Raw genomic sequence first — 26,591 nt, forward strand, 5'->3', positions numbered from 1 at the left:
ATGGGAACTGAACATAGTATTATCTAGACTCATGGGCCCTCCTTTTGAGCCTATCCACAAAGCTTCTTTACAACACCTTACGTGGAAGGCAGCTTTTCTTGTAGCCATTACTTCGGCGAGGAGGGTCAGTGAGATTCAGGCTTTGTCCTCCAATGAACCGTACACGGTTTTCCATGAAAATAGAGTCGTTCTAAGAACTCATCTATCATTCTTACCGAACGTGGTGTCGGATTTTCACATCAATCAGACTATATCACTACCAACTATTTTCCCCAATCCGGGAACTCCAGCGGAGAAAGCATTGCACTCCCTGGATTTGAAAAGAGTGCTAAAATTCTACCTGGATAAGACCAAATTGATGTGACGAATCACCACCTGTTTGTAAATTACGGACATATGAGAGCAGGTGATGCAGCCTCAAAACAAACAATATCGAGATGGATAGTTTCATGTATTGTTACTGCATATCAATTGGCTAACAAACAGTTATTGGCTAGGCCTAAGGCTCATTCGACAAGAGGAAAAGCGGCTACTGCTGCCCTCCTTAATAATGTTCCAATCTCTGAAATCTGTAAGACTGCTACATGGAAATCTGTACATACATTTACTAGGCACTACTGTTTGGACTCAGATGCCAGAGCGGACGCTCAAGCTGGGCAGGCGTCTCTGAGAAATTTATTTGCATAGTGTATGTCTTTTTCCTGCACTTGTATTAGACAGTCCGCAGAGATAAGGGATGGGCTTGCTAATCTATTCAATGTTTATGACTATTGATGAGGATCCCCTGGAAGAGAAGGATAAGTTACTTACCTGTAAATCCTAGTTCTCTTCCAGGGGTATCCTCATCAAAGTCATAAACAACCCACCCTCCTTCCCGGACGTAAGTCTCCTAGAGGTGCAGCACAGACCATCTATCTAATATGTAGGATGCGTTGTCACCGTAAAAAAGTACTGACCTAACTGTGAACCAACTGTCACCTCTCCTTCACCCCTGAAGCATGGTGGAATACTGGAGGTGCTCAGGGTCTTAAAGGCACAGTGCCAAATTTTGTGGTTCTACTGTATTAACCTGCATGCACCCTATTAGCTAATAATGCTCTATTGTTTTCAATGTAGTTTTTTCTCTTTTTTTACAGATGTTGCTAGTTCTTCTTTTCCTGGGCCCAGCTATGGGGCTTCAGAAAGTTTTTTCTTATAACGTTATAAGAGAGTGTTAAAAAAAAAAAAAAAAACTCCATAGAAATAAAGCATTTTATCCTGTTTATCAGTATAGTCTGCATTGCTGTTATGCACATGTATACATGAATCTGGTATGAAAATTGTCTACTAAGAAAATACTATGGGGGTTATTCTGACCCCGGCGGGCGGCGGTTGCCATTTGGGAACCGCCATTTGGCCGCACCGCGGTCAAAAAACGCTGGTGCCATTTCAACTTTCCCGCTGGGCCGGCGGGCGCTACCCACTCCGAATGGAGCCGGCGGTGTTGCAGGCGTGCGACGGGTGCAGTTGCACCTGTCGCGCTTTTCACTGTCTGCTAGGCAGACAGTGAAAAGCATGCTGGGGCCCTGTTAGGGGGCCCCTGCACTGCCCATGCCAGTGGCATGGGCAGTGCAGGGGCCCCCAGGGGCCCCTAGACACCCATTACCGCCAGCCTCTTCCTGGCGGTGACAACCGCCAGAAACAGGCTGGCGGTAAGGGGGTCAGAATCCCCATGGCGGTGCTGCTTGCAGCGCCGCCATGGCAGATTCGCCCAGCCGGGGATAAACCGGCGGGAAACCGCCGGCCCCGGTTTTCTGACCTTCAGAATGGGCAAGGAAGCACCGCCAGGCTGTTGGCGGTGCTTCCGTCATTCGCGGCCCTGGCGGTCTTTGACCGCCAGGGTCGGAATGACCCCCTATATTTTTCTTGTATATTTCATACTTATACATGTGTGTATTTTATATATGCTCCGGGATCCCCGCACGGGGGCGGGAATATTCAATGTTTATGACTTTGATGAGGATACCCCTGGAAGAGAACTAGGATTTACAGGTAAGTAACTTATCCATACTCAATAAGGGAATACCATGACCTTAGGTTGCTGTAGCTTTAGTATATCCTAAATAAGAATGAAAACAAAATTTATACAAAGTGTTCCATGCCTGCCCAAATTATCTTTTTAATGCCATTTCAGTGTGACCGTCTGCTCAATATGTGCATTAAAAAGGTTTTTTAATCAATTTTCAATGGGGTCAAAATCATCATGAGTCTTGTACATGTTGTGCCTCACATGTACATTAGCCCTTACCTATAAAATGTTTTCAATTCACAGTACAGAGCGCACTCTTATTTGCTCCCCTCGTCTCTACTCAGTAGTCGGTTCCTTAGAGTTTATGTTGAAACAAGAAACACTGTAACTGCCATTGATCTTGATGACAGCTGTCTCTAAACCAGTCAGGTCAAGGCTTTTGTCGGAGCAAGAGAGAAGGACTTGGCCATGTGTCCTTTGCTGCAGATTATATGTGCATCCTATATTTAGGTGTCATCTCACACTGTAATCATTTTCCCTTTCAGCTCTTCCCTGGGTTACACTTACAAGTACCAGTGGAGTAATCTTCCCTGCCAATTACCAGATTGCCTACCCTAACTTCGATGGGTCCCTCTGGCTGATCCAAGTACCATCAAACCAGGTGGGCATTTATTCTATTCTCATGTGTATATACTACCAAATACTTACAAAGAAGGAATCACACAATTATGATGGTGATGCATAGACCTGAAATTAATTATGATCGTTAGTTCCATTATTATTGCACTATATCTGAGTAGTCTTTGTCATTTTATTGAATATTGTATATAAATGAGTAAGCCAATACTTGTTTTCAAAGAAAGAATGAGTTGATGAGTCACTAAAGTCTTTTCTGAGCATAAGACATAATAATACTATATTTAACTGCAAAAACGTACTGTGACTGAGAGGGGACAGCCCACTAACTTGGACACTGGAAGTACTGCAGCCAGAGATTACATATGGGCTCCTTTGTCTTGGCTGCTGTTAAGTAACGGCAGCTTCTCCAGTATTGGATCTTTCATAGATTCACATGCTTGAATCATTCCCCGTCCTCAAAGTGGGAGTCTCACGGAAGCAGTAAGTGACATTACCATAGGCTATAATGGCAAAGATAGTCATTGCAGTAGCCTTTGTATGTCCTTTTTTTAAAAGGACCAAACTTGAACTATAACCAATCAGGCAACAGCACCCTGTAGAACACTCCCAAGAGAGGCTGAGTCCCTTAGATTTTCTACTGCACGTCATATGAGACGGGGTCTCCCTGAGCTTTGCTCAGTTTTCTTCAGTTTTCCTTAATTTTGTAATATATACAAATGTCTCTGCTGTTTCACCATGTCAGAACCTTCTGAGAAAGGACTAATCAGACCATGTGGATCTTGTGGTAAAAAAAGGCTACATTTTGAAGATCCACATAATGACTGCATTTATTGCTTGCATCCATACCACAAGGAGAAGGGCTACAATTTTGCAGAATATTTTCATCTAAAACCCTCCAGGATAGAGGGGGAAGGTTGTTATTGTGGCTACAAAAACTTAAAACTAAGACCATTGTTGCCTTTGAGGAGGAAGAGAGTGAGAGTTCTACCACTCTCTTCCTCCTCAGAGAAAGGACTCAGGTGTCACCAGAAGGACATAACAACGCTTTTAAAAAGGCACATCATGGTTGTTTCAAAAGTTCCTCACAGAAAGGAAAATGAAATACCATTCCTTCTGAAGTAAAATCTGACCCTTCCACTCTGTCTTCATTCTTGTCTTTAAAGGCTACAAAATCCTCCTCAAAATCTGCATTGGTAAAATTCAAACTAGCCATGAAATACTCATCGACAACACCGTTGAAATCACCTTTAAAACCTACAAAAATAAAATCATCAACAACAATGGATACTTCTTCCCCCTGACCGCCACCACCTCATCAACAAGATCTGCACCATCGACAACCGCACAGTTGACAATCACATCATCGACAATGACCACACCATCGCCAACGACCACCTTGTCAATGACCCCTTCGACGTCATTGACGACAATGCATCGTTGATGAACATCACAACACCGCTGACCACAATGCCACCGGCAGGGGGACAGTCAACCAAGCCCTCGTCGATGACACCATTGACAAAACCAAATGCCACTCCTCGCGTCGGATATGCCACAGTCGACGTTCTTGTTGATGACGCTGTCAACATTTTCTGCAAGATCCTACGCAATTCTCTCCTCTGCTACCTAGTCAGTTGCTGGATTTGGAAGATAAAAAGACATGGATGATGAAGATGGCACTTTGGACCAGCTCATAGTCCATCACAACTTCATTTAAAATATAATGATGATGATGAGGAGGGAGCAGAGGAGGCTGCCTATTATGAACAGGCATAACACCACCAACAGTACATGGACAAGCTCGGACACTACATGGAAGCTGCACGTGAACCCATGGTCTAAATTCCAGTTGCTTTAGTGCAAGACTAGCAAGCAATTTTGAAGCACTATCATTAACATTTTCGTTTAACCACAGGGACAACACCCTCGCCTGTGCATCCACTACCTCCAGCCTGGAATCTCCACCTCACATGCTGCCTCCTACGCCTAGCATGACATCAGTTTCAAGCATTGCTATGCCTCCAACAGAGGATCCATCTTCATCCAAAGACGACAGTGAAGAGGGAGAAATTCAGGACACCCAGTCAGCTGCTAATGTGTGGGACGAATACCTCATCCCCGTACCATCTCCCCCAGCACCTCAACCAATAGATTCTCCACCAGAGAATATTGATGGTTTTCACACATTTATGGAAGGAGAGTTATGAGGTTTCAGCTTCCAATCACAGTCAAGTAGTCCGACTGCTTTCTCTATGACTTCAAGGAAGACAGGGAGGGCTATCCCTACGATTGATTACATCTGAGAAGAAGATATACTTATAATGAAAGCACCAGCTAACTGCAGTTCTCCTACAAATGGCAAGAAAAATAAGGTCCCTGACAATTCTCCAGCATTTTTGGTGGGACACCCAAAGCCAGACTCAGTGATAACACAAGCCGCTGAGTGCCAACCAAAGAACCCTTCCGCTCCCATCTCAACATCATCTGACAAAGAGGGCAGGCACCTTAATAATATCTGCAAAAGATGTTTCACTATCTCGGGCACTAAGGTCCATGCTGAAAATTCTTTGACAATCTTGCGCAGTTATGACTGCCGGGCGTGGTCGGACATCATGCCATATGTGGATCTTCTGCCGGATGACAAGAAAGTGAAAGCTAGAAAAATATAATTAGAAGGAGAGAGGCGCACTTCTGAAATTATTGATTGCACTATAGACATAGCCTCCCTCGGCTTTCCCCAGCTTGCAGGGTCAGCGGTCCTTGGACGCCGGGTCTGGCTTAAAGCAACAACATGACGCCGCGTACAGACCAAGAGCTTAGATATGATGGTGACACGTTATTTGGAAAGCACATTGATTATTCTTTTCAAGCAATAAAAGCAGACACAGACCCTGCAGGGTTGTTGGGAACACTTAAGTTCAGAAAAACACTTCTAAGAGGAGCCCGCAGACGAGGTACCTATTCCTTTTGTGCCAAATACCAAGGATACCAATTTTACCAGCTCCATCAGTTCTTTCATCCTGCCTATCAGCAGCACCAATCATATTGTGCACCACCAGTGGCTGTATACTCAAAACAACAACCACGGCAAAAGCAGCCAACACAGTCAAGAGACACTGTCATAAAACAGTGACAACACCTTAGTGCCCGCTGCACCACTCTTAGCATCTCATTCTCTGGGAGCACGCATTTCTTGTTGTTACCATCAATGGCAGAAAATTACAGTGGACAAGTGGGTCCTCGATCTCATCAGTTATGGTCCTACTCTGGAGTTCATGACAATTCCACCTACTCATCCACCACAAAGATCACCTCCATAACATCTCCTCCTGCTCAGGAAGGAGACACAAGCCAGGCTGAACAAAGGTACCTTAGAAAAATTCCCACACTCTCAGGAGGGAATGGGCTTTTATTCTTGCTTTTTCCCAGTAAAGAAAAAATCTGGAAAATGGCATCCCATTCTGGATCTCAGAAAACTCAACAAGTGCCTGCAGAAAAAGTCATTTTTTATGATCACTCTACAAGAGATATTACAACTCCTCAATCACCGAGACTATATGGCCAGCCTGGATGTGCATGATCTGTACCTCCACATCCATATCAATCCCAGACTTCAAAAGTTCCTCCTCTTTACAGTAGCAGGCACTCATTATCAAGTCAAAGTTCTTCCCTTCGGTCTATGTTCAGCTCCCCATATTTTCACCAAATGTCTTGCTCCAGTAGCAGCAACTCTCAGACAAAAAGGCCTGCAAGTTTTTCCGTACCTTGATGGTTGGCTCATAAAAGCACCATCTCTTCAGCAAGTGTTGGAGGCTATCGGAATTTGCCTACGATTGTTTAAATCACTGAGACTCACAGTCAACTACCAAAAGTCTCTTCTTTCGCCCTCAAAAAGGGTAATCTTTCTGGGAGCACTCCTGGATACATTACAGGACAAAGCATTCTTGTCTGCAGAGAGGCAAAGAAGCACCATGTTCCTGGCCCACGATCTTTCCAAAAGAGAGTTTAACTTCCGTCTGTCTCCTCAAGTCTCTTCTTCACATGATGGCATCAGCCATTTATTTGCTGCCCTGTGCCAGTCTCTAAATGAGACCCATTCAAGAAGAACTGGACAAGCAATGGGTCTAAGTGACCAGTTCATTCGACAATCTCATTCGGATCACACAAACTATGAGAGAGTTGCTTCCTTGGTGGCAAGTCTCCAAGAATCTCTCATCAGGGCTAACGTTCCTCTCTCTGATTCCCAAATACATATTCACCATGGATGCTTCTGACCTCTAAATAAGTGGCAGATGGAATCCTTCACTATCCAAGACGAACATAAACTTCCTAGAGCTGAGAGCAATTCAGTTGTTCCTTCCAAGAATACAAAGGTTATCTGTAATAATACTAATAGACACCCCCACCAGAATGTATTATCTCAACAAGCAGGGGGGTACAACGTCTCGCATTTTGTCTCTGGAGGCTCAAAGACTATGGAAATGAGTTCTACTATCCAGATATCCATGAGAGCAGAGCATCAGCCAGGCGTAAGCAACAATCTAGCCGACACGATGAGAAGAACCAGCCAATCTTGTCACAAATGAGAGCTCAATCAATCAATTCTCAACACCATATTCTGACAACGGGGCAAACCAAACTTAGATCTTTTCGCCACTCAGGAAAATCGAAAATGCTGTTTCTGCGCCAGCTGGGAACCTCAGAGAGGGCCATGAGGGAATGTGTTTTCGATCAGATGGTCAGGGATCTATGCATGCGCTTTTCCCCCATTGCCTCTCACTCCCAGGCTGCTCAGGAAAATAAAAAGGGAACCATTCCGACTGATCCCCATGCTCAACAGTGGCCCCAACAGCAATGGTTACAGAGCTCCTTCTGCTTTCAGAATCTCAACCCACTTACCTCCCAGCAAAGAAAGCTCTGTTAACATTCAACAAGGGCCAGGTTCGGCATCTGGATCCCACCTCTTTTCAATTGTATGCATGGCTCTTGAACTCAACAAATTCAAAGACCTAGACATTCCTCAAGACTGTAGGGTTATATTATCCAAATCAAGAACTGAATCCACAAACAAAACATACAAATTAAAATGGAAGAGATTCTGTTTGTGGTGTCAACCACATAACCTCCATTCGCTGTAACCATCACCGGAGTAGTTTCTGACTTACCTCCTTTCGCTTGCTAGATCAGGATTAGTGCATGCATCTGTCAAAATTCACCTTGCTGCGATTTCAAGATACAGTTGTTCTTTACAATCTTTATCTCTCCGTTCTACAAGAATAGTCAAACAATTCATGAAGGGGTTATTCTGAGCTTTTCCCCCAATACGAGCTCGTCCTCAGGAATGGCTTCTCAATGTGGTTCTTTCCTATCTTGTACAACCACCATTTGAACCAATCTACAAGGCAGAACTGAAGTTCCTTACTTGGAAGGATGCATTATTGTTCACTATCACTTCTGCTAGATGAGTCTGCGAAATTCAAGCTTTCACAACACAGGAACCTTTTTTACACTTCACTGAGGGCTATGTGCTTCTCAGAATGAATCCAAGCTTCATTCCCATCGTTCCACCTTAATTCAATCTTAACGGACCTATCATACTTCATACCTTTTTTTTCAAACCCCTCTTCACCAGCTGAGAGTTCTCTTCATACTTTAGACATTAAAAGATGTCTAACATTTTATCTGCAACATACTAAACAAATTCGGAAAACTGGCCAACTGTTAGTATTGTATGGTCCATCCAAACAATGTGCTTCAGTCACAAAAGCAACTATTGCAAGATGGATTTCTGCTACCATGGAGTTTTGCCATTCAAAAGCTGGCAAACCGCTCACAGGGAAGACTAAGGCATGTTCCACAAGAGCAGTCTCCACCTTGACTTCTCTGATTGCTGGCGTCCCGTTGGAAAATATATGCCGTTCTTCAACATATGTGAGCATGCACACTTTCATGAAGCATTACTGCCTGGAATCGGCACACCACATCAATGCAGCTGTAGGGCAGGCGGTGTTACGTCATCTCTTCCAATAAGGTAAGCCTATGTTTGTGGATGTGTTTTATTGCTTTTATGTTTTACATTCATATTATGTTTTGATATAATTCATGATTGCTTTGTTATATATGCAGTAATGTTCTTTAGCTGTATAGATATCTGTTAAATTGTTACCCACCATTCTCAAAGGGTATTTTCATTATTACAATACTTAAAATAACTGCTAGCTATTCTGATTCAAGCATGTGATTCTATGAATGATCCAATAGTGGAGAAGAAAATGAGTTACTTACCAATAACTACACTTCTCCAGTGTTGGTATCTTTCATAGTTTCACATGCGACCCCCCTCCTCCCCTTAGACGCTTCCTTTATATAGCTACAGATAATTCTAGTTGCACTTATGCTTGAAAATCTATTGTTTGGGTGGAGAAATCATTTTTAAAATGGATCTATTGCCTGATTTTTTTATTTCCTCTACAAGACATTCCAGAGAAGCCAGATAGTTTGGAATTTCCCCTTATTGTGCTGTAATGTGTTCTTCCAGATCCTCCTGGATTTCAGTGCTGGTGGGCGATCATCCACCTCAACATGCGTTGCAGATTCCATTAAAGTATACAATGGGCCAAGTCGGTTATCACCTGTTCTATTGGCCATGACTTGTGCATCCGGGCTGCTCCCATTATTGGTGTCATCTGGACCATCATTGCTCATTGAGTTCATCAAGAATCGTCCAATCCTCCCTATCAACTTCAGCCCTTCCTACAGCACAGGTATGTCTCTGCCTTCTTGCAACATCATTGCTAATGTTTAACTCATCAGTTTGTTTCCTGTGTTTGAAACCAGCTCTAAGAGCTTCCATCAACCTTTGGGAAAGAAGTCATGTAATGATAGATCTAGAATTTTGTAAGTCATTATCCATTTTTGGAAGTTGAAATGTCTCTATTCTGTCCACTTAGAGAGTGAATAAATACTACTACAAAACATATGTCAAAAGTTAAGGTGCAGTGTCAGGTGAGTCCTTCTACCTTAGTGTTTTTCGATTCCTAGGGAAAAACAGAACCCACAACAGACACTAGGACTTGTACAAGTGTGAATTGTTTTGGATTTAGGAAGGTGTTGTTTGATTTTTTTACACTTTTTATGTATTTTAAAATGCCAAAAACAGTTAGCCATAGGTCTGCCAGCAACAATACACCCACAACAGAGAACCCCTGAGGATTTTGTTCAAATCCCAAGTCCTTCTGCATATATTTGTAACACAAATTTATTGTTAATGTCTTTGAATGGAGGCTTATAATTTATACTAGCACTGACAATGAAATAATGTACTGGGATAGTTTCAGCTTATCATTCTAAATCAGTGGGGACAGAGACAATAGGAGACAGTGTTGAGCAGCTTCCAAAAATAGTCATTGGAATAGGATGGGAAAAATAAGCAGCAATTCTCTTCATGTGCCAGGGAGAGGCATGCTATAGGGAAAACCTTCATGGGAACACCATTCACTCCTAGTAGTAGGCATTGGCTTTGGATGAGGATGGTACATCTCACTGAAGCTGGGTGATTGGGACTGAACAATGGAATTGATGAAGGAGTGTTTCACTGACACTGGAAATGAATGATAATAGGGTGGGTATTAAACACTTTGTTGCATCTGAAGATGTAGAACAAGAAAGCAAACCCTACATTCAGTGATGGCATTCGAGATTATATGAGGATGAAAATAACAGATTACTGAACTCCGGTAATGCTCTTTCAAGGGAGTACTCTACCTAACATGCAGATTCATCAGCTTGTGAATGTCGCAAGGTGCCATACTGGATCTGGAAAACTCAAAACAGTGCTCCTGAGTGCCAATAGGTGGTGCAGTGTGACTCCACATCAACGCCGTTCCTCTCCAGATGTAGCCATTGAAGCTACATATAAGCACCGCCAATGAGCACTGATGTCAGTTTCTTTTGTGAACTTTTCCGAGTCCTTAAGTACAGATGCGATCAGCAAACTGAACAGAACAATGTGCAGATTTCCTAGAGTGGGATCTTGTTAGATGGTAGAGACCTGTGATGGGTCGCTCCATTCCGACCCACACAGTTCTCTTACTTGTGCTGACTCTGCCACACACGACCTGGTGCATACTGTAGACCCCGGCGATTTGATTGGTCACTTATGGCAACCGCGGGACCAACTGCGGGTTAAAAGCGGAGCGTCAGAGAGATCGCAGAGAAAGGCGAGAGGGAGTGGAGACATACGAGCGCCAAAGGAGGAACAAGAGGACGAGGAAACCACCATCGAGGAGGAGGACGGCCGGAAGACGGAGCCGACGGGAGCTGGAGTATCAAAGAGGAGATTTGGAGACAGCTGGCCCGGGGAGCCCGCTTATACGCCGCCACGCTTCCGGAGAAGTGTGGCATCTCCAGGTACGGAGACGGAAACGGGGAAGGGAGGCGGGAAGTGAGGAGCGGGGAAGAGGAAGGGACAGAAGGGAGAGGGAAAAAAAAGGAGAGGGCGAACGGGCACTTGGGATGGGGAGCACTGCGGGGAAAAGGGGACGGGGCAAGAAAACACTAGCAGTCATTCAGATACAGAAAAGAAAGGGAAGAGAAATATAGGAAATACGATACCAAGAAGATAGAGCATACACAGGAAGAGATTTACGATTAAGTACACTAACCGAATAAACGAGAGAGAGAGAGAGAGAGAAAAAGAAGGAGAAAGACGGAAAACAGTACATAAGCAAGAAAAGCAGGACGCAAGGAAACAGGCAGGAAGGAAGTCTGGCAGGAGAGTCGGAAGAGGGACAACACAGGCGAAAAGAAGTAAGACAATAAGAAGACAGCGGAGGCAGGGACAAAGAGAGTGAGGGAGAAAAGGGAAAGACGAGAACAGTTAAGCCTTAACAAACCTCCCCACTTACCGTATCTATTTATTTTCTTGTTTCCATGCTCCCCGCGAGGCCTGGGAAGGAAGAAGAAGGACGAGCCAAGAGGACCTACTACTATTCCATAAACTTTGTACATATTACTCATCGTATAAACTGTTTCAAGAACCAATAAAAGACAGTTCTTTGAAACCACGATATTGCTATTCAGCGTCATAAATTTGCCATCCTCGCACAAGTGGTGTCAGAAGTGGGATTTGAACCCCACACACACACGGAGAAGACGATGGAAGAAAAACCCACCATGGTGGATGTAATTGCTCAGCTCGCAGAAGGACAACGACATCTACAGTTGATGTGGGAGCAGCAAATGAAAGACGCCAAAGAGGAGAGAGAAGCGTTACAGACGGCCCTTAAAAGTCAGGCCACAATTATGGCCAACAATCAACTAGTCCATGAAACTGCCATGAGTAAATTAACAGAGACCATTGCACATACCAAAGTACATCCGAATGTGCCGAGCAGTGTTCTACAAAAATACCAGGATCAGGAAGATCCGGATTCATTTTTTCTTAATTTTGAAAGGGTGGCCAGTACAGCCAACTGGCCCGAAGACAAATGGGGCCAATATATAGCCCCATTATTGACTGGACAATTGCAGGCCACATATCAAGCCATCAATCCCATGGGCACCCTCCCCTACAAGGAGATCAAAAAGACTGTCCTAGAAAGGATAGGACTAGACCACGAAAGTTATCGGAGCAAGTTCCGGCATATGAAATGGGGATTACAAGAAAATCCTCGTGCCTTATACTACCGGGTCCAAAACGCGGCGGGACGTTGGTTAAGGCCCACCGAAAAGACTCGGGAAGAAATGTTTGATGTGATTGTATTAGAACAATTCCTGGATGCACTGCCCTCAACCACAAGAAATTGGGTTCGGCAACACCCCGGATTAACTAACGAAACAGCAATTGACTTAGCCTGTGCCTTCCACAGGAGCCCAGATTTCAAAACCACCCCTTATCGGAACCCTGGACCATCTCCTGCACGGCCAAATATAGGGAAAATAACACCTTCACGACCACTAAGTTCCCATGAGCCAGAGAGAATTCGTAGTCCCCCTCCACCTCCAGCCTCTTATACGTCTAGCGGTCCTCAATGTTATAATTGTTCTGAATGGGGTCATATCGCCCGCTTTTGTCCACAGAAAAAAGACATAGAAGAACCCATGGAAGTTGGCGTCACTAAAGGCAGGGTTTTCTGGGCTGGGGAGGCTAGGCCTACCTATACGCTTCCCATATGTCTAAATGGACAAGAGAAAGTAGCTTTAATTGACTCTGGCTGCAGTCAGAGCGTCATTAGACAAAACCTAGTAGAAGCAAGGCACACCATACCCCATACCCAGGTATTGATAGCTTGTGTCCATGGTGATCAGTCATATTACCCAGTAGCTAGCATTCGCTTTCAGTGGAGGGGTGAAGAAGAAATCCTCAGGGTTGGAGTATTGCCACATCTTGAAGAAGATATTATTATTGGGACCGACTATGTAGCTTTTCCACAATTATTGCACAAAGCCGGAGAAGAACATCTGATGAAAAAATGGTGGGAGGAAGTACCCTATGATATTGAAATAGCTGAGACTCGCCCTCTAAAACCCCACGTAAGCAAAAGACAGAAAAGAGTCCAGAGACAGCAATATTGGGAGGAGAATCCAGAAAACAAGAACTCACAAAAAAGCACCGGAAAGGTATACACCATTGCCGGGGATTTTAGACAAACACAGAGAGAGGATCCATCCTTAAAGAATGCCTGGGAAAAGGCCCTTAATCGGGAGGAAGGAGGGGTAGGACCCACATTTCACATACATAATGAACTGTTATATAGACTACCCCAGTCAGGTAATATGGACCGGAGACAATTATTAGTCCCTGGGAGGTACCGAGAGCAGGTCTTACAACTAGCCCATGGGGAGACAGGGGAAGGGCACCTCGGAAGAGATAAGACTGAGGCAGCGGTCCTCCAGCGATTCTATTGGCCTGGGGTATATGGGGATATACGGCGGTATTGTCAAACCTGTCAGAAATGTCAGTTCTATAACCCAGGAATGCAACCCCCTGCCCCTTTACAACCCCTCCCGATTATAGAAACCCCTTTTTCTCGTGTAGGAATGGATCTTATTGGTCCCCTCACCCCATCTACTAAAGGAAGACAGTATATATTAGTCCTGGTGGACTACGCCACAAGGTATCCCGAGGCAATCCCACTTCCTAGTATGCATACAAAGGTAGTGGCCCAAGCTATGATCGAGTTCTTTTCAAGGGTCGGGTTCCCTAAAGAAATTCTGACTGATCAGGGTACTCCTTTCATGTCTAGATTAATGAGGGAGGTCAGTGACACGTTGGGGATAAAACAAATCCGAACCTCGGTTTACCATCCCCAAACTGATGGACTTGTGGAACGATATAATCGGACCATCAAGTCGTTACTTAGGAAGAGCGTGGCAGAGGACGGAAGAGACTGGGAGAAAAAACTACCACTCGTATTATATGCCATACGTACACATATCCAGGCTTCCCTTGGACATAGTCCTTTTGAGATGTTATTTGGTAGACCTCCTCGAACCCTCCTTGATATGTTGGTAGAACAATGGGAGGAAAGAGATGAGGACATAAAGGATCTACTGACCTATACTAAAGACTTAAAAGAGAATCTACAGGCTGTATGGGATAGAGCCCATGAGAATTTAAGAGAAGCCCAAGACAGGCAAAAGAAGAATTATGATGCTAAAAGTGTGTTTCGTACTCTTAAGGTGGGAGATAAGGCTCTAATCCTTCTCCCCAGTAGTGAGAATAAATTGTTAGCCCGATGGCAAGGACCATATGAAGTGTTAGAACAAATCAACCCAACAACATACCGGTTGGCTCTTCCCCATCGACCCCAAAAAGAACAAATCTATCATATAAACTTGTTAAAAAAATGGCAAGGAACTGAGCATAGCCATAAAATCCAACATATCGTGACAGAGCAGATAGAAGACATTCCTTATCCCGCTCTTTCCTTTTTCCCCAATGAAGGAGATGATAAACCCCGGATCAATACCTCTCTTGCTGACAGTTATCAAACCTCTCTCTATCGAATACTTACCACCTATGCAGATGTATTCTCCCGACACCCTGGCCACACTAATTTAACCGAACATAGTATCAGAACCAAGAGCGAGGCAGTTGTAAGACAAAGACCCTATAGGATTCCGGAAGCCAAGAAAGCTGTAATCGAACAGGAAGTTACTAAAATGTTACAATCCGGGATTATTGAACCATCCAGTAGTCCCTGGTGTTCCCCTATAGTGTTAGTACCCAAGCCAGATGGAACCACGCGCTTCTGTGTAGATTATCGGAAGGTGAATGAGCTCACCTATTTTGACGCTTACCCTATGCCTCGCATCGACGAACTGTTGGAGAGAATAGGGCATGCCAAGTTCATGTCTACTTTAGATCTCACAAAAGGATATTGGCAGATCCCCTTAAAAGAAACAGACAGGGAAAAGACCGCATTTTCAGCACCCTCTGGGTTATATCAGTTTACAGTTCTCCCTTTTGGACTACACGGAGCCCCTGCTACCTTTCAACGGCTAATGGATATGATTTTAAGACCCCATCGCTCCTATGCCTCAGCCTACTTAGATGACATTGTAATATTTAGCGACTCATGGACTGACCACCTCCAACATTTATCAACAGTACTACAGACACTGAGGGAAGCTCACTTAACTGCCAATCCTGAAAAATGTATGTTAGGCTGTACATCAATCAAATACCTGGGGTATGTCTTAGGACAAGGAAAAGTCTACCCTCAAATTGAAAAGATTACAGCCATAAAACAGATTCCAGCACCTAAGTCAAAAAAAGAAATACGCTCGTTCCTTGGGCTCGTCGGCTACTACAGGCGGTTTATTCCTGGGTTTTCGACCATAGCTGAGCCTCTTACAAATCTGCTGAAGAATGGGTCTCCTAAAACATTCTCCTCCTTACCAGAAGCAGGTATGCACAGTTTTTTGAGGCTTAAGGAGGCCTTGGCTACCAACCCTGTGTTGTGCTGCCCGGATTTTGGTCGTCCTTTTATCTTACAAACCGACGCTTCTGATGTTGGTCTAGGGGCAGTGTTATCACAAACCCAAACTGATGGGTCGGTTCACCCGGTTCTGTTTATCAGTAGGAAACTTCTTCCCCGTGAGCGTCCATATCCCACTATTGAGAAAGAATGTCTCGCCATTAAGTGGGCCATTGAGTCTCTCCGGTATTATCTCAGTGGCCGTCCTTTCACCCTCCTGACTGATCATGCCCCACTCACTTGGCTGTCTCGTCATAAGGATACGAATCCTAGAGTCCTGAGATGGTTTCTTTCCTTACAACCCTTTTCGTTTCAGGTGTTTCATTCTCCGGGACGTCTCATGGCCAATGTTGACTTTCTCTCCAGATGTCCTTCGGATGAGCGTCGTCTACAGATGCTCTCTAGGGGGAGTGTCTGTGATGGGTCGCTCCATTCCGACCCACACAGTTCTCTTACTTGTGCTGACTCTGCCACACACGACCTGGTGCATACTGTAGACCCCGGCGATTTGATTGGTCACTTATGGCAACCGCGGGACCAACTGCGGGTTAAAAGCGGAGCGTCAGAGAGATCGCAGAGAAAGGCGAGAGGGAGTGGAGACATACGAGCGCCAAAGGAGGAACAAGAGGACGAGGAAACCACCATCGAGGAGGAGGACGGCCGGAAGACGGAGCCGACGGGAGCTGGAGTATCAAAGAGGAGATTTGGAGACAGCTGGCCCGGGGAGCCCGCTTATACGCCGCCACGCTTCCGGAGAAGTGTGGCATCTCCAGGTACGGAGACGGAAACGGGGAAGGGAGGCGGGAAGTGAGGAGCGGGGAAGAGGAAGGGACAGAAGGGAGAGGGAAAAAAAAGGAGAGGGCGAACGGGCACTTGGGATGGGGAGCACGGCGGGGAAAAGGGGACGGGGCAAGAAAACACTAGCAGTCATTCAGATACAGAAAAGAAAGGGAAGAGAAATATAGGAAATACGATACCAAGAAGATAGAGCATACACAGGAAGAGATTTACGATTAAGTACACTAACCGAATAAACGAGAGAGAGAGAGAGAGAGAAAAAGAAGGAGAAAGACGGAAAACAGTACATAAGCAAGAAAAGCAGGACGCAAGGAAACAGGCAGGAAGGAAGTCTGGCAGGAGAGTCGGAAGAGGGACAACACAGGCGAAAAGAAGTAAGACAATAAGAAGACAGCGGAGGCAGGGACAAAGAGAGTGAGGGAGAAAAGGGAAAGACGAGAACAGTTAAGCCTTAACAAACCTCCCCACTTACCGTATCTATTTATTTTCTTGTTTCCATGCTCCCCGCGAGGCCTGGGAAGGAAGAAGAAGGACGAGCCAAGAGGACCTACTACTATTCCATAAACTTTGTACATATTACTCATCGTATAAACTGTTTCAAGAACCAATAAAAGACAGTTCTTTGAAACCACGATATTGCTATTCAGCGTCATAAATTTGCCATCCTCGCACAAGACCATTCCACAGATTAGGGAGCTGGGAGGGTAGTGAGGGATCTTCATTTAGATAGAGTATCCACCAAAAAGAGCGCTGCCAAAGTTAATACTCTAATGGACACTTCTAACCTCAGGTTTGTCACCTTGTAAATAGACCCCAAGGTGGTGGGTCTGTGGAATGGCTCAAACTAAAAAGTCATAAAGACCCGAGCAAGAGAAACGGCCATCTCAACCGACCTGCCTGTTGAGGCACTGGTGCCGCCCACATAGCTGTCTGACAGATATCCAAGACAGTCACTCCATGTGCCAAGGAAGTGGTAGCAGCCTTGGCCCTGGTAGACTGAGTCCTTAGGCCTTCTGGAAGCTGTTTCCTAGCCATTGTGTAGCAGATCTTAATACAGAGGACCATCCATTGAGAGATGGTCAATTTGTGCACCATCTTGCCCTTTATCACCCCAGAGAATCCTACAAAGAGCCACAAAGAGCTGCTCGTCCACCCAAGCTTTTTTAGGGCAATCAAATGCAAAAACTGAGTACTGTCTTGGGATCCAAAAGATGGGATCTTCTTTCAACCTTTGAGGGATAAGGCAGAGTGAAGACTGTCAGGAGGCTGATGGCTTGTCAGACATGAAAAGGCATTACCACCTTGGGTAGGAACACAGCTTGAATCCTTAACACCAATTTGTTGGGAAAAATGGTGGTATAGGGAGGCAATACCAAAAGTGCCCGAAATTCACTAACTGTATCCAGAGTAAGACCCTGACAATTTCGCCTGCAATCGGTCTAACTGGTGGGGACAACACAGAGCCACAAAGTTCATTCAAATGTGCCTACCTGCCAGAATTAAATTGATGACCTCAGGAGGAAGAGTGAAGGAGGTCAACTGTTGCTGTTCAATCTTTACAGATGAAGGTGCAGTTTACACAGGCTGCGGTGCAGGACCCTGAACTCCTGCTGGTCCTCTTGCTGCGACAGGAGGTTCACCTGCAGTCTGATCAGAGAATGCTGTGCAAGCTCGTACGTTTTGGCTACTGCTCTATCTACTCTATCTAGAGCCACCTAAATGACTGATCTTCCACAGAACTTGGGACAGGAGAGGTAGCAGCGAGAGGGCATGCCGGTGTCCACTCTTCACTGATCGTGTCTCAATGAGCAACAGCTGGGAACTCCAGTGCACAAAAATGCTGACTTGCTTGCTCTTGTTGAGACATTGAGCCTGAGTTCTCCCAATTGTTGGTCAATGCCCTGTGGCACTTTCTGGTGTAACTGCCATTTGTTATTTGCTAGGTGCCACCAGCTGAGTTTGTCGGCCTTCGTGTTTAAAGATCCTGCCAGGTGGTGTACCACCAATGAAATCCCCTGACAATTCAGCCAGCTTCAGAGGGTAAAGTCTCTTGTCATATGACCCCGGACTCCTCCCTGCCCTGCTTGTTGCAGTACCACATGACCACGGTGTTGTCCATGATAATCTGCATCAGCTGTCTCTTGATGTTGGACAGGAAGGCCTTCAACACTAAGCAACTTGCCTGTAACTTCAGCAAACTGATGTGGAGGCAGAGCTCCGCCAGAGACCTATGATCACCACCTCTTTCAGAGGACTTCTGCAACTCATTAGCTATGCATATGTCACAACCATCAACTCCAGGTGGGGCAGGGAGATGGGTGTGACCCTTGTTCAACTGCAGTGGATCAGCCACTACTTCAGGTCATTTGCAGTCTCTTCCGACACTTGGATGGAATCTAACAGCTTCCCTTGATGCTGGGCCCACTAAGATTTGTGATCAGGAGGCAGGAGACTAGTAGGCTAAGAAGCCTTAGAGCCATTCTCACTGAGACCCAGGACAGGGGCTGAAACATTGGTATCACAGCCCAAATGTCCGGGACTCGTTGGTCTGGGGAAAACGTTCAATAGAGCCCCGTATTCAGGATGAGATAGATTATGTAGAGGCTTTGTAGGAGTGAGGTGTAACTCTGGCAGGTTGTTTGAGATCCCACGGAAGTGAAGAGGTTTAAAGATGTGTAGAGGTGGTCCACGTCTAACCGTGTGGAAGCCACCTTCAAAAGACAGGTGTCGAAGTAGGAGAAGACTGGTTCCCCTCACCTCCAAAGGTCAGCAGCGACCACTGCCATAACCTCTATGAACACTCAAAATGCACTGGTCAGGCCAAAAGAGAGAACAGCAGACTTAAAGTGCTTGTGGCCCACCTTCAACCACATGTAGCGCCTGTGGAGTTGAGGGCAGGGATGTGAAAATAAGTGTCCTGTACATCCAAAGCTACCATCCAGTCTTTGGGACACAAATCAGAGAGAACCGCAGCCAGGGTGAGACCTTTTGAATTTGTACTTGCGCAGGAAAGCAAGAAGGCATTGGGGTTGAAGATCTGTGATAGGCCAGAGGCATCTGTCCTTCTTCAGCATAAGAAAGTAGCACCCAGTTCCTACTGCTGAGGCTGATACCCTTTCTGTGGCTCATTTGGCCTGGCACTTCCTGGCATAAAGCTGATGTGATCCTCCACGAAACAGTCTGATATAGGTGGCAGATGCTGTGGGTCAAAAGGGAATAGCAGGGCTTAACAACTGTGGACAATCTGTAGGACCGAGTTTTCAGATGTAATATGTTGCCAACTCTGCAGAAAGAGGCTGATCGGATCCTGACTCCTAGACGATGGTGATGCACTGGTAAGGGCACACCAAAAGGGTTAGGGTGTCAGGCCCAGAGGTAAAGAAGACTGAGCCAAGCCTGCCCCTAGTGACCAGGTCATTTTCTGTTCGTTCCGCCAGCCCTCACCTTGAAAGATCTGGGTGGCCTGCTGCTTGGATGGTGGAGCCAGACAGTGGCATATCCCAAAAAAGGGCAAAAGTGTTGGTGGATTGCCTAAATGTAGCTGAACGCCCAGATAGCTTGCTGTGCCCCGACTCTCCATAAACACTCTGAGGCAAAAGCTGTCTTCGCACCAGACAGTTGTGAACCAACAAAAGGCATATCCATCAAAGACTTCTCTGGAGAATCCACAGGACCTAACCCAGGTGTTGCATAGAAGCACCAAGCTGGTTGCCATAGCCCTACCGAGAAAAAGACAGCTGACAAATGTAGCCGCATCCTGACTATCTTGAATGGTTTGCGTTAAGGAAGCCCAAAAGTCTTTTAGGACTGCAGGTAGATCTCATACAGAATGTCCCATAATGCGTGGGTGTTGGAACCTAGTAAACAGTTTGTGTTAAACAACCTCAAGGCAAAGCTGGCTGAGGAGACCATACGCTTGTGAAATTTATCTGCATTTTGGCTCCCTGTCAGCTGCCCTCCTTTAGCAAAATAAGTGCTTTCTTTCCTGTATTGTTTGTACAGGGGAATGGGGGAACAAACCCAGTATCGGGTGAGGTATCAAGTGAACTAGCATCTTGAAGGTCCATGTACCAGTTGTCATAAAGTGAGGTAAACTCCTTCCCATCTCCATCTGGCTAGTTCTGACAGAGTCTGCCCCAAAAAATTGATGTAAAGTTGGAATCATGTCGGGGAGGAGCCAAGATGGCGACCGAGAAGGACGCTTAATCAAGCGCTCCGTCTCGGGCTCGCCAAGGAATATCTGCGGGGCGCTCCTGGGGCGCCGCTGCCGCATCCTGGAGGTGGGATCCGCTTCTGGGGTCGCTCCCCCCTCGCCGACGGCTTTGGAGGTGATCGGGCGGCCGGGAGGAGAGGCTGCCGCGGAGCGACCTGCAACGGGGAGCTGCGGCCGCCATCTTGTCGGCCGTGACGGCCGGGACACTGCCCTGGAGCCTGAATGAGAGGTGGGTGCGCGGAAACAGGAGCGGCCCACCTCGCGAGGGCGATAAGCCCATATTCTGCCTTCACATCGTCCCGGGCATTCCCCCCCCTTCCCCGCCCGTCTCTCGGCTGCCGGAGTTTCCCCACCCCTCCAGGTGTGGGGGGCCCCGAGGAGCAGCGCAGGACTATCGGCGGGAGCTTCAGGAGCCCCGGGCAGGTGCCCCCTCCACGGCTACAGACAGGCGGAGGGACGCGCTTCCCCCTCCGCGAAAGGCCCTGTGGGACCACAATAACAAGCCAGGGGTGAAGGCGCCTCGGGAGCGGGGTGGGACCCGCTCCCTGGACCCCCCAGCTGTTCTAAACGATCGCGAGGCCTGCCGGGTGGCAGTGAACCCGGCCGCAAATGACGCGCCCTTTCTAGGAGGCCGCTGGCGCCGTCTCCCTCTGAGGCGGGGACCCGCACAAAATCTGGAGTACTGGACGGCGAGGCGGGTGCACGGCGGCTGAGGGGACCGCCACGGAGGGGACTGGGAGCCATCGCCTTCTTCTTGCACTGAATACCCCCTCCCATCCATGAGGGGGGACGGAGGACGGGGGATGAATCCTGTCGGTGGCCCCTGGGAGTGCCTCCCTACCCCATGACTGATGGCGCGGTGCGCCCATCCCTGGAGAAGACCCTGGGCCTGCAGCTAGACACCGAGATCACCACAGACGGGGTACAAGCAGGGCCGGACTGGATCAGGCCAAGCTATATCCCCTGTTAAAAGGCGCCGACCTGCACCACAGCGCGGAACAGTGCTTAAAGAACTGTGCGAGCCCGAATCATAACAAGCGAACACACTCGGGAACGTCACTCCTCCACTCCATACCGACAGAGGACCCAGGGCCTGGAGTTGGCTGCCGGCCGGGGGCCCGAAGCACGCGTGCGGACCTAGCGACGGGAGGTCCCAGATCTCCTGAATAAGATCTCACCTGGAGGATCACCAGCAGGGCCGGAACCTCAAAAACCGAAGTGCACACTGCCGTGGTCCCGCGGGGATACATACGCCCTCCTTGCTTGAATAGCCCAGAGAACGTGGGTGAGCGCGTAATTGCAGGTGGAACCAGGCCACAACAGATAAGTCAAAATGGCCGGAAGGCCCAAATCAGCTAAAAAACAGGATCGGAACACGCATGGCCAGGCACCTGGCGATCAGCAACATACGCCCTCCCTGCAGTCGTTGGAATCGACGCTCCTGGCCCACTCCTCGCAATTTGAGAAAGTACTACAGGCAATCATGGACACTAAAACCTCACTGGAGACCAGGATAGATACGGTGTCGCAAGATCTGAACATCCTCAGAGTAGACCATGGCAAATTATCCGATAAAGTGAAGACAACGGAGGTGGCGCTCAGTGAACTGGCCCCCACGGTAGCGGATAACCAAAAACAAATTCTCCGCCTAGATGCAGAAGTAAAGTCACTGCTCAGAAGAGCGGAGGAGGCGGAGGGCAGATCCCGCCGCAACAACATACGGTTTCTCGGTTTTCCTGAAAAATCACCGGATCAAAACTCAGAGCTCCTGCTGGAACACTGGTTAATTAAAGGTCCTGAACGGAGCCCCATCCAAATTATTTTCAGTGGAAAGAGCATACAGGATTTCCGGATGCCCCCCGGCACCAGGTCAACCTCCGAGACCGCTGATAGCCAGGTTCCTAAACTTCAGAGACCGTGATGCGATACTTCAACAGTTCCGCAGCAAAGGCCCATACAGGTACGAGGACTCGACTGTCCATGCTTATCCAGACTTCACTCAGGAAGTGCAAAGGCAACGTAACTCCTTCACCCAAGTTAAACAACGCCTCCGTGAACATGACATAAAATACGCACTAATGTTCCCCGCTAAATTACGTGTACTAACAGATGAACGCACCCATGTGTTCACCTCACCGGAAGATGCCTGGACGTGGATACATGCCAAAGGCATCGCCCACCCCCACGAGGCAGCCGGCACCGACAAGAACTGGTCAACGACAAAATCACGGAAACGATCCAAGAGGCACCCCAGGGGTCCACCCACGGTGGAACAGGCTGCAGAGGAGAGAGCCAGGGCTCTTAAAGAAACCCCCCTACTAACACAGAATTCCTTTGAGACTCTCAGGACCCATCCAGAGGAAGGCTCGGAGTCTGACTCGATCAGCTCGGACTCCACATTAACGGAGGCACTGAGGGGCCCGGAGCTCACCCCCAGGTCCGCAGACACACTCTGAATAAGCACCACCGAACCTTCCCCCCAGGGGGACCAACCGCCACAGCCGGAGTACAGAATTGAACTTTGCGACCCCCACTCGAAGTGGGTGGTTACATCACCTGAACTTATATATCCTTACACATTTGCTTCTGGAGATAATTCCTTTATCAATATTGCGCGCAGTTGGCGGCGTAGAGCGGGGGCGGATGGCCGTGCCCTGGGAGAGCCCCAATCCACTCGCAGACCATGTCTGCAGAAGGACGCGAGCCCCTAAAAAGAGCCGCATCCGGATAGAATCATTGCTCCCCCGCAGACATCCATATGGATACACTTCAGCTCGCAACTAAATTGGGTGTGTAGCTTGTTGCAAGTTCACAGTTGGGGTTGGGATTCAGTTGGGGAGGGAAAGAGGGTAATTACCAGTTTGTGCACTACCGGTCTGCTCACAACACAAGATATGCGTCCGGAGGTAGGGGGCCCGCCCGCGGGGGTGATGGGGGCGGAGGAGACCCAATGGGCATTCCCGGGGAGCAGAGAGCAAGTCACACACTCACAAATTGAACATGGCCCAATCTATAACCTACAGCACAAACACATATGACATAGTCACCTGGAATGTTAGGGGACTGGGGACTCCAGGCAAAAGGTCCAGGGTGTATACACGACTCAAACGTCATGGCACACATATTGCAATCCTACAAGAAACCCACCTGCGGGACCCAGACTTGCAGGACCTACACAGTAAATGGGGAGGACAAATTGTGGGCACATACTATTCAACCTTCGCGAGGGGGGTCCTCATATGGATAGCAGGGAATGTCCCCTTTATCCAAACATCACACAAGATAAATCAGGAGGGCAGGTATGTGGTAGTGGAGGGTAAGCTGGATGGCAAACAATTGTCAATTATAGGGGTATATGCCCCTAATAGCGCGCTGCCTGATTTCCTGTGCACACTCACTCCAGCGTTATTAACGAATCCCGAAGCACCCGCCATGTGGGGTGGAGACTTCAACTGCATGCCGGATCCAGCATTGGACAGGTCAAATCCCCCCACACATTCAACAGTTATTAGACACCCCAGTCGCCCACTGTCAATATGGGCTAGTAACATGAACCTCCATGACATATGGCACATGAAACACCCACAACACAGGGAATATTCATTCTATTCAGCACCACATAAGGTACATACCAGGATAGATTTGATGTGGGGCACCCAGGAGATCTGCACAGCGACCAGCGGAATAGAATACCTAGCCAAGACACTATCAGATCATTCACCGCTTAAAATAATTTTGGATTGGGGCAGGAAGCGCCAGGCTATCCCAACGTGGAGGCTACAAGCGGAAGCCTTACACAACCCTGCATTTACAGACACACTGAGAACAGCGCTAAAACAACACTGGGAATTAAATACCGGCACCACAAAATCAAGAGCAATGGAGTGGGACGTGCATAAAGTGGTGATCCGCGGACATTGTATTTCCACCACATGGGGGGTGAGACGCACTCTCCACGCAGAGGTCAGCAAGCTGGAGAAGAAACTAAGAGCACTAGAAAACGCAGTTGCCCGCAATGAAACGCCATACACGGCGCTAAAGGATACGCGCGTGGAACACGCAAATGCTGATGCCACATTACGCCTTCATGATTACAAACACCACTTGGCTAGGCTACAGGCGGAAGGCGACAGATCTGGCAGGCTGCTCGCATGGCTACTGCGGGAGGACCGGCGGTGCCCTCCAATCGGGGCGATAGGAGTAGGCGCAGGCGCAATGGCTACCACGCAGGTAAAAATAAATGATGCGTTCAGGGAATATTATACACAATTATACACCAAAAGCACATCATGCTCCCTCCAACAGCTCGAGTCCTTTCTGGCAGACTCTCCCCTGCCCCAACTAATGCACACCGATAGAGAGACACTAGAAACCCCCATCACATTAGGGGAACTTAATAAGGCCCTTGAACAATTACCTAGGAATAAAGCCCCAGGGACAGATGGCCTGCCATCAGACTACTACTCCACTTTCGTGACACACCTTAACACACATCTCCTAAAAGCGTTCGAAGAAGCAGGGATCAACGGTATCCTGCCCCCCACAATGAGGGAGGCAATGATAGTGGTCCTTCCAAAGCAGGGGCGCGACCCCACTGACGTCCGGTCCTACAGGCCTCTCTCACTGTTAAATCTAGACTGCAAGATACTTGGCAAAATCCTGGCTAACAGATTAGCTCCTTACATGCATATCCTGGTACACGAGGACCAGAACTCATCCCGAAACGTAACACCTTCCTAAATATCCGGAGGCTGCTAAGTGTAATAGGTGACACCCCCTGACCGCATTCGATGGAAGCGGTGATATCGCTTGACATAGAAAAAGCGTTTGATACATTAGAATGGGACTTTCTGTTTGCCACCATGCAGTTAATGGGTATCGGTCCAAAATTCACAAGCTGGGTACGCATTCTGTACACCGCCCCACAGGCCAGGGTGAAGACGGGAGGAGTAATATCAGAGAGCTTTCCGATTAGCAGGGGAACAAGACAGAGATGCCCCCTATCCCCCCTCCTATTTGCCTTAGCAATGGAACCACTAGCCGCACGTGTCCGTGCCAAAAAAGAAGAATGGGGGTGTCAAGGAATGGTACTATCCACTCCATATCATTATATGCAGATGATGCCTTGATATACATACGCAGAGTGGAGGAGTTGCTGCCCCCGGTGATGTCATTGCTGTCTGAGTTCGGTAGGGTATCCGGTCTAATAGTTAACTGGGGGAAATCCTGTATATTCCCACTGACCAGCTGGCCCCCTGCGAGGCAAGAGTCTGCCCCGCCAGGCAACCTAAAATGGTGCTTCGATACATTTAAATAGCTAGGGATCAACGTCTACCATAATGCGGAAGACCTAAGGGATGGAAACCTGGGGAAAGCGGTGTCCTCTGTAAAGAGCGCAGTACGCTTTTGGAATAAATTACCACTCCCACCACTGGGTAAAGTAGCTATAGCAAACATGCTGATATTACCAAGACTGTTGTATTACTTTGCGGCCCTACCGATAATTATTCCTAAAAGCTTTTTCGTTAGCTTGAATTCCATCCTACTACAATTGGTGTGGGGCAAGGGCAGAAGGCGGTCGCACTTACCACGCTGTATCATCCGGTGGCAATGGGCGGACTGAGCGCCCCAAATTTTGAGCTCTACTCTGCGGCCGCACAGCTGCAGTGGATCTTAAATTGGCTTCATAGGCCCAGCTCAGCAGAAATTACTTGGCTGCAATCTCGACTCCAAGGTGCTCCTCCACTAGTATGGCTGTTGGATAAGCAAACCAAAAACACATGCAAAAATCCATTGATGACAGCGGCACACGCACACTGGAAGAAGTATATCCAAAAGGGAGTCAAAAAACTTCCCTACTCACCGCTTCTCCCATTAGAACGGCTCCCCGGATGGGTGGAAGCCGGCTCACATTCACCCACAATTTGGTCAGATGCGGGCATAAATGCAG

At 47.4% G+C, this 26,591-nt stretch overlaps 1 protein-coding gene across 2 annotated transcripts in view; it reads left to right on the forward strand.

Moving 5' to 3' along the window:
* LOC138286661 (astacin-like metalloendopeptidase) overlaps window positions 1-26,591 on the forward strand; it is a 518,669-nt gene that overhangs the window by 324,232 nt on the left and 167,846 nt on the right. For both annotated transcript variants that reach the window (XM_069227126.1, XM_069227127.1), the window contains 2 exons: window positions 2,554-2,669; window positions 9,186-9,411. In XM_069227126.1, the coding sequence (XP_069083227.1) occupies window positions 2,554-2,669; window positions 9,186-9,411 (342 nt within the window). The remainder of the gene's footprint in view (window positions 1-2,553; window positions 2,670-9,185; window positions 9,412-26,591) is intronic.

Source organism: Pleurodeles waltl, chromosome 3_2 (assembly GCF_031143425.1).
Source record: "Pleurodeles waltl isolate 20211129_DDA chromosome 3_2, aPleWal1.hap1.20221129, whole genome shotgun sequence".
Classification (NCBI taxonomy): Eukaryota; Metazoa; Chordata; class Amphibia; order Caudata; family Salamandridae; genus Pleurodeles; species Pleurodeles waltl.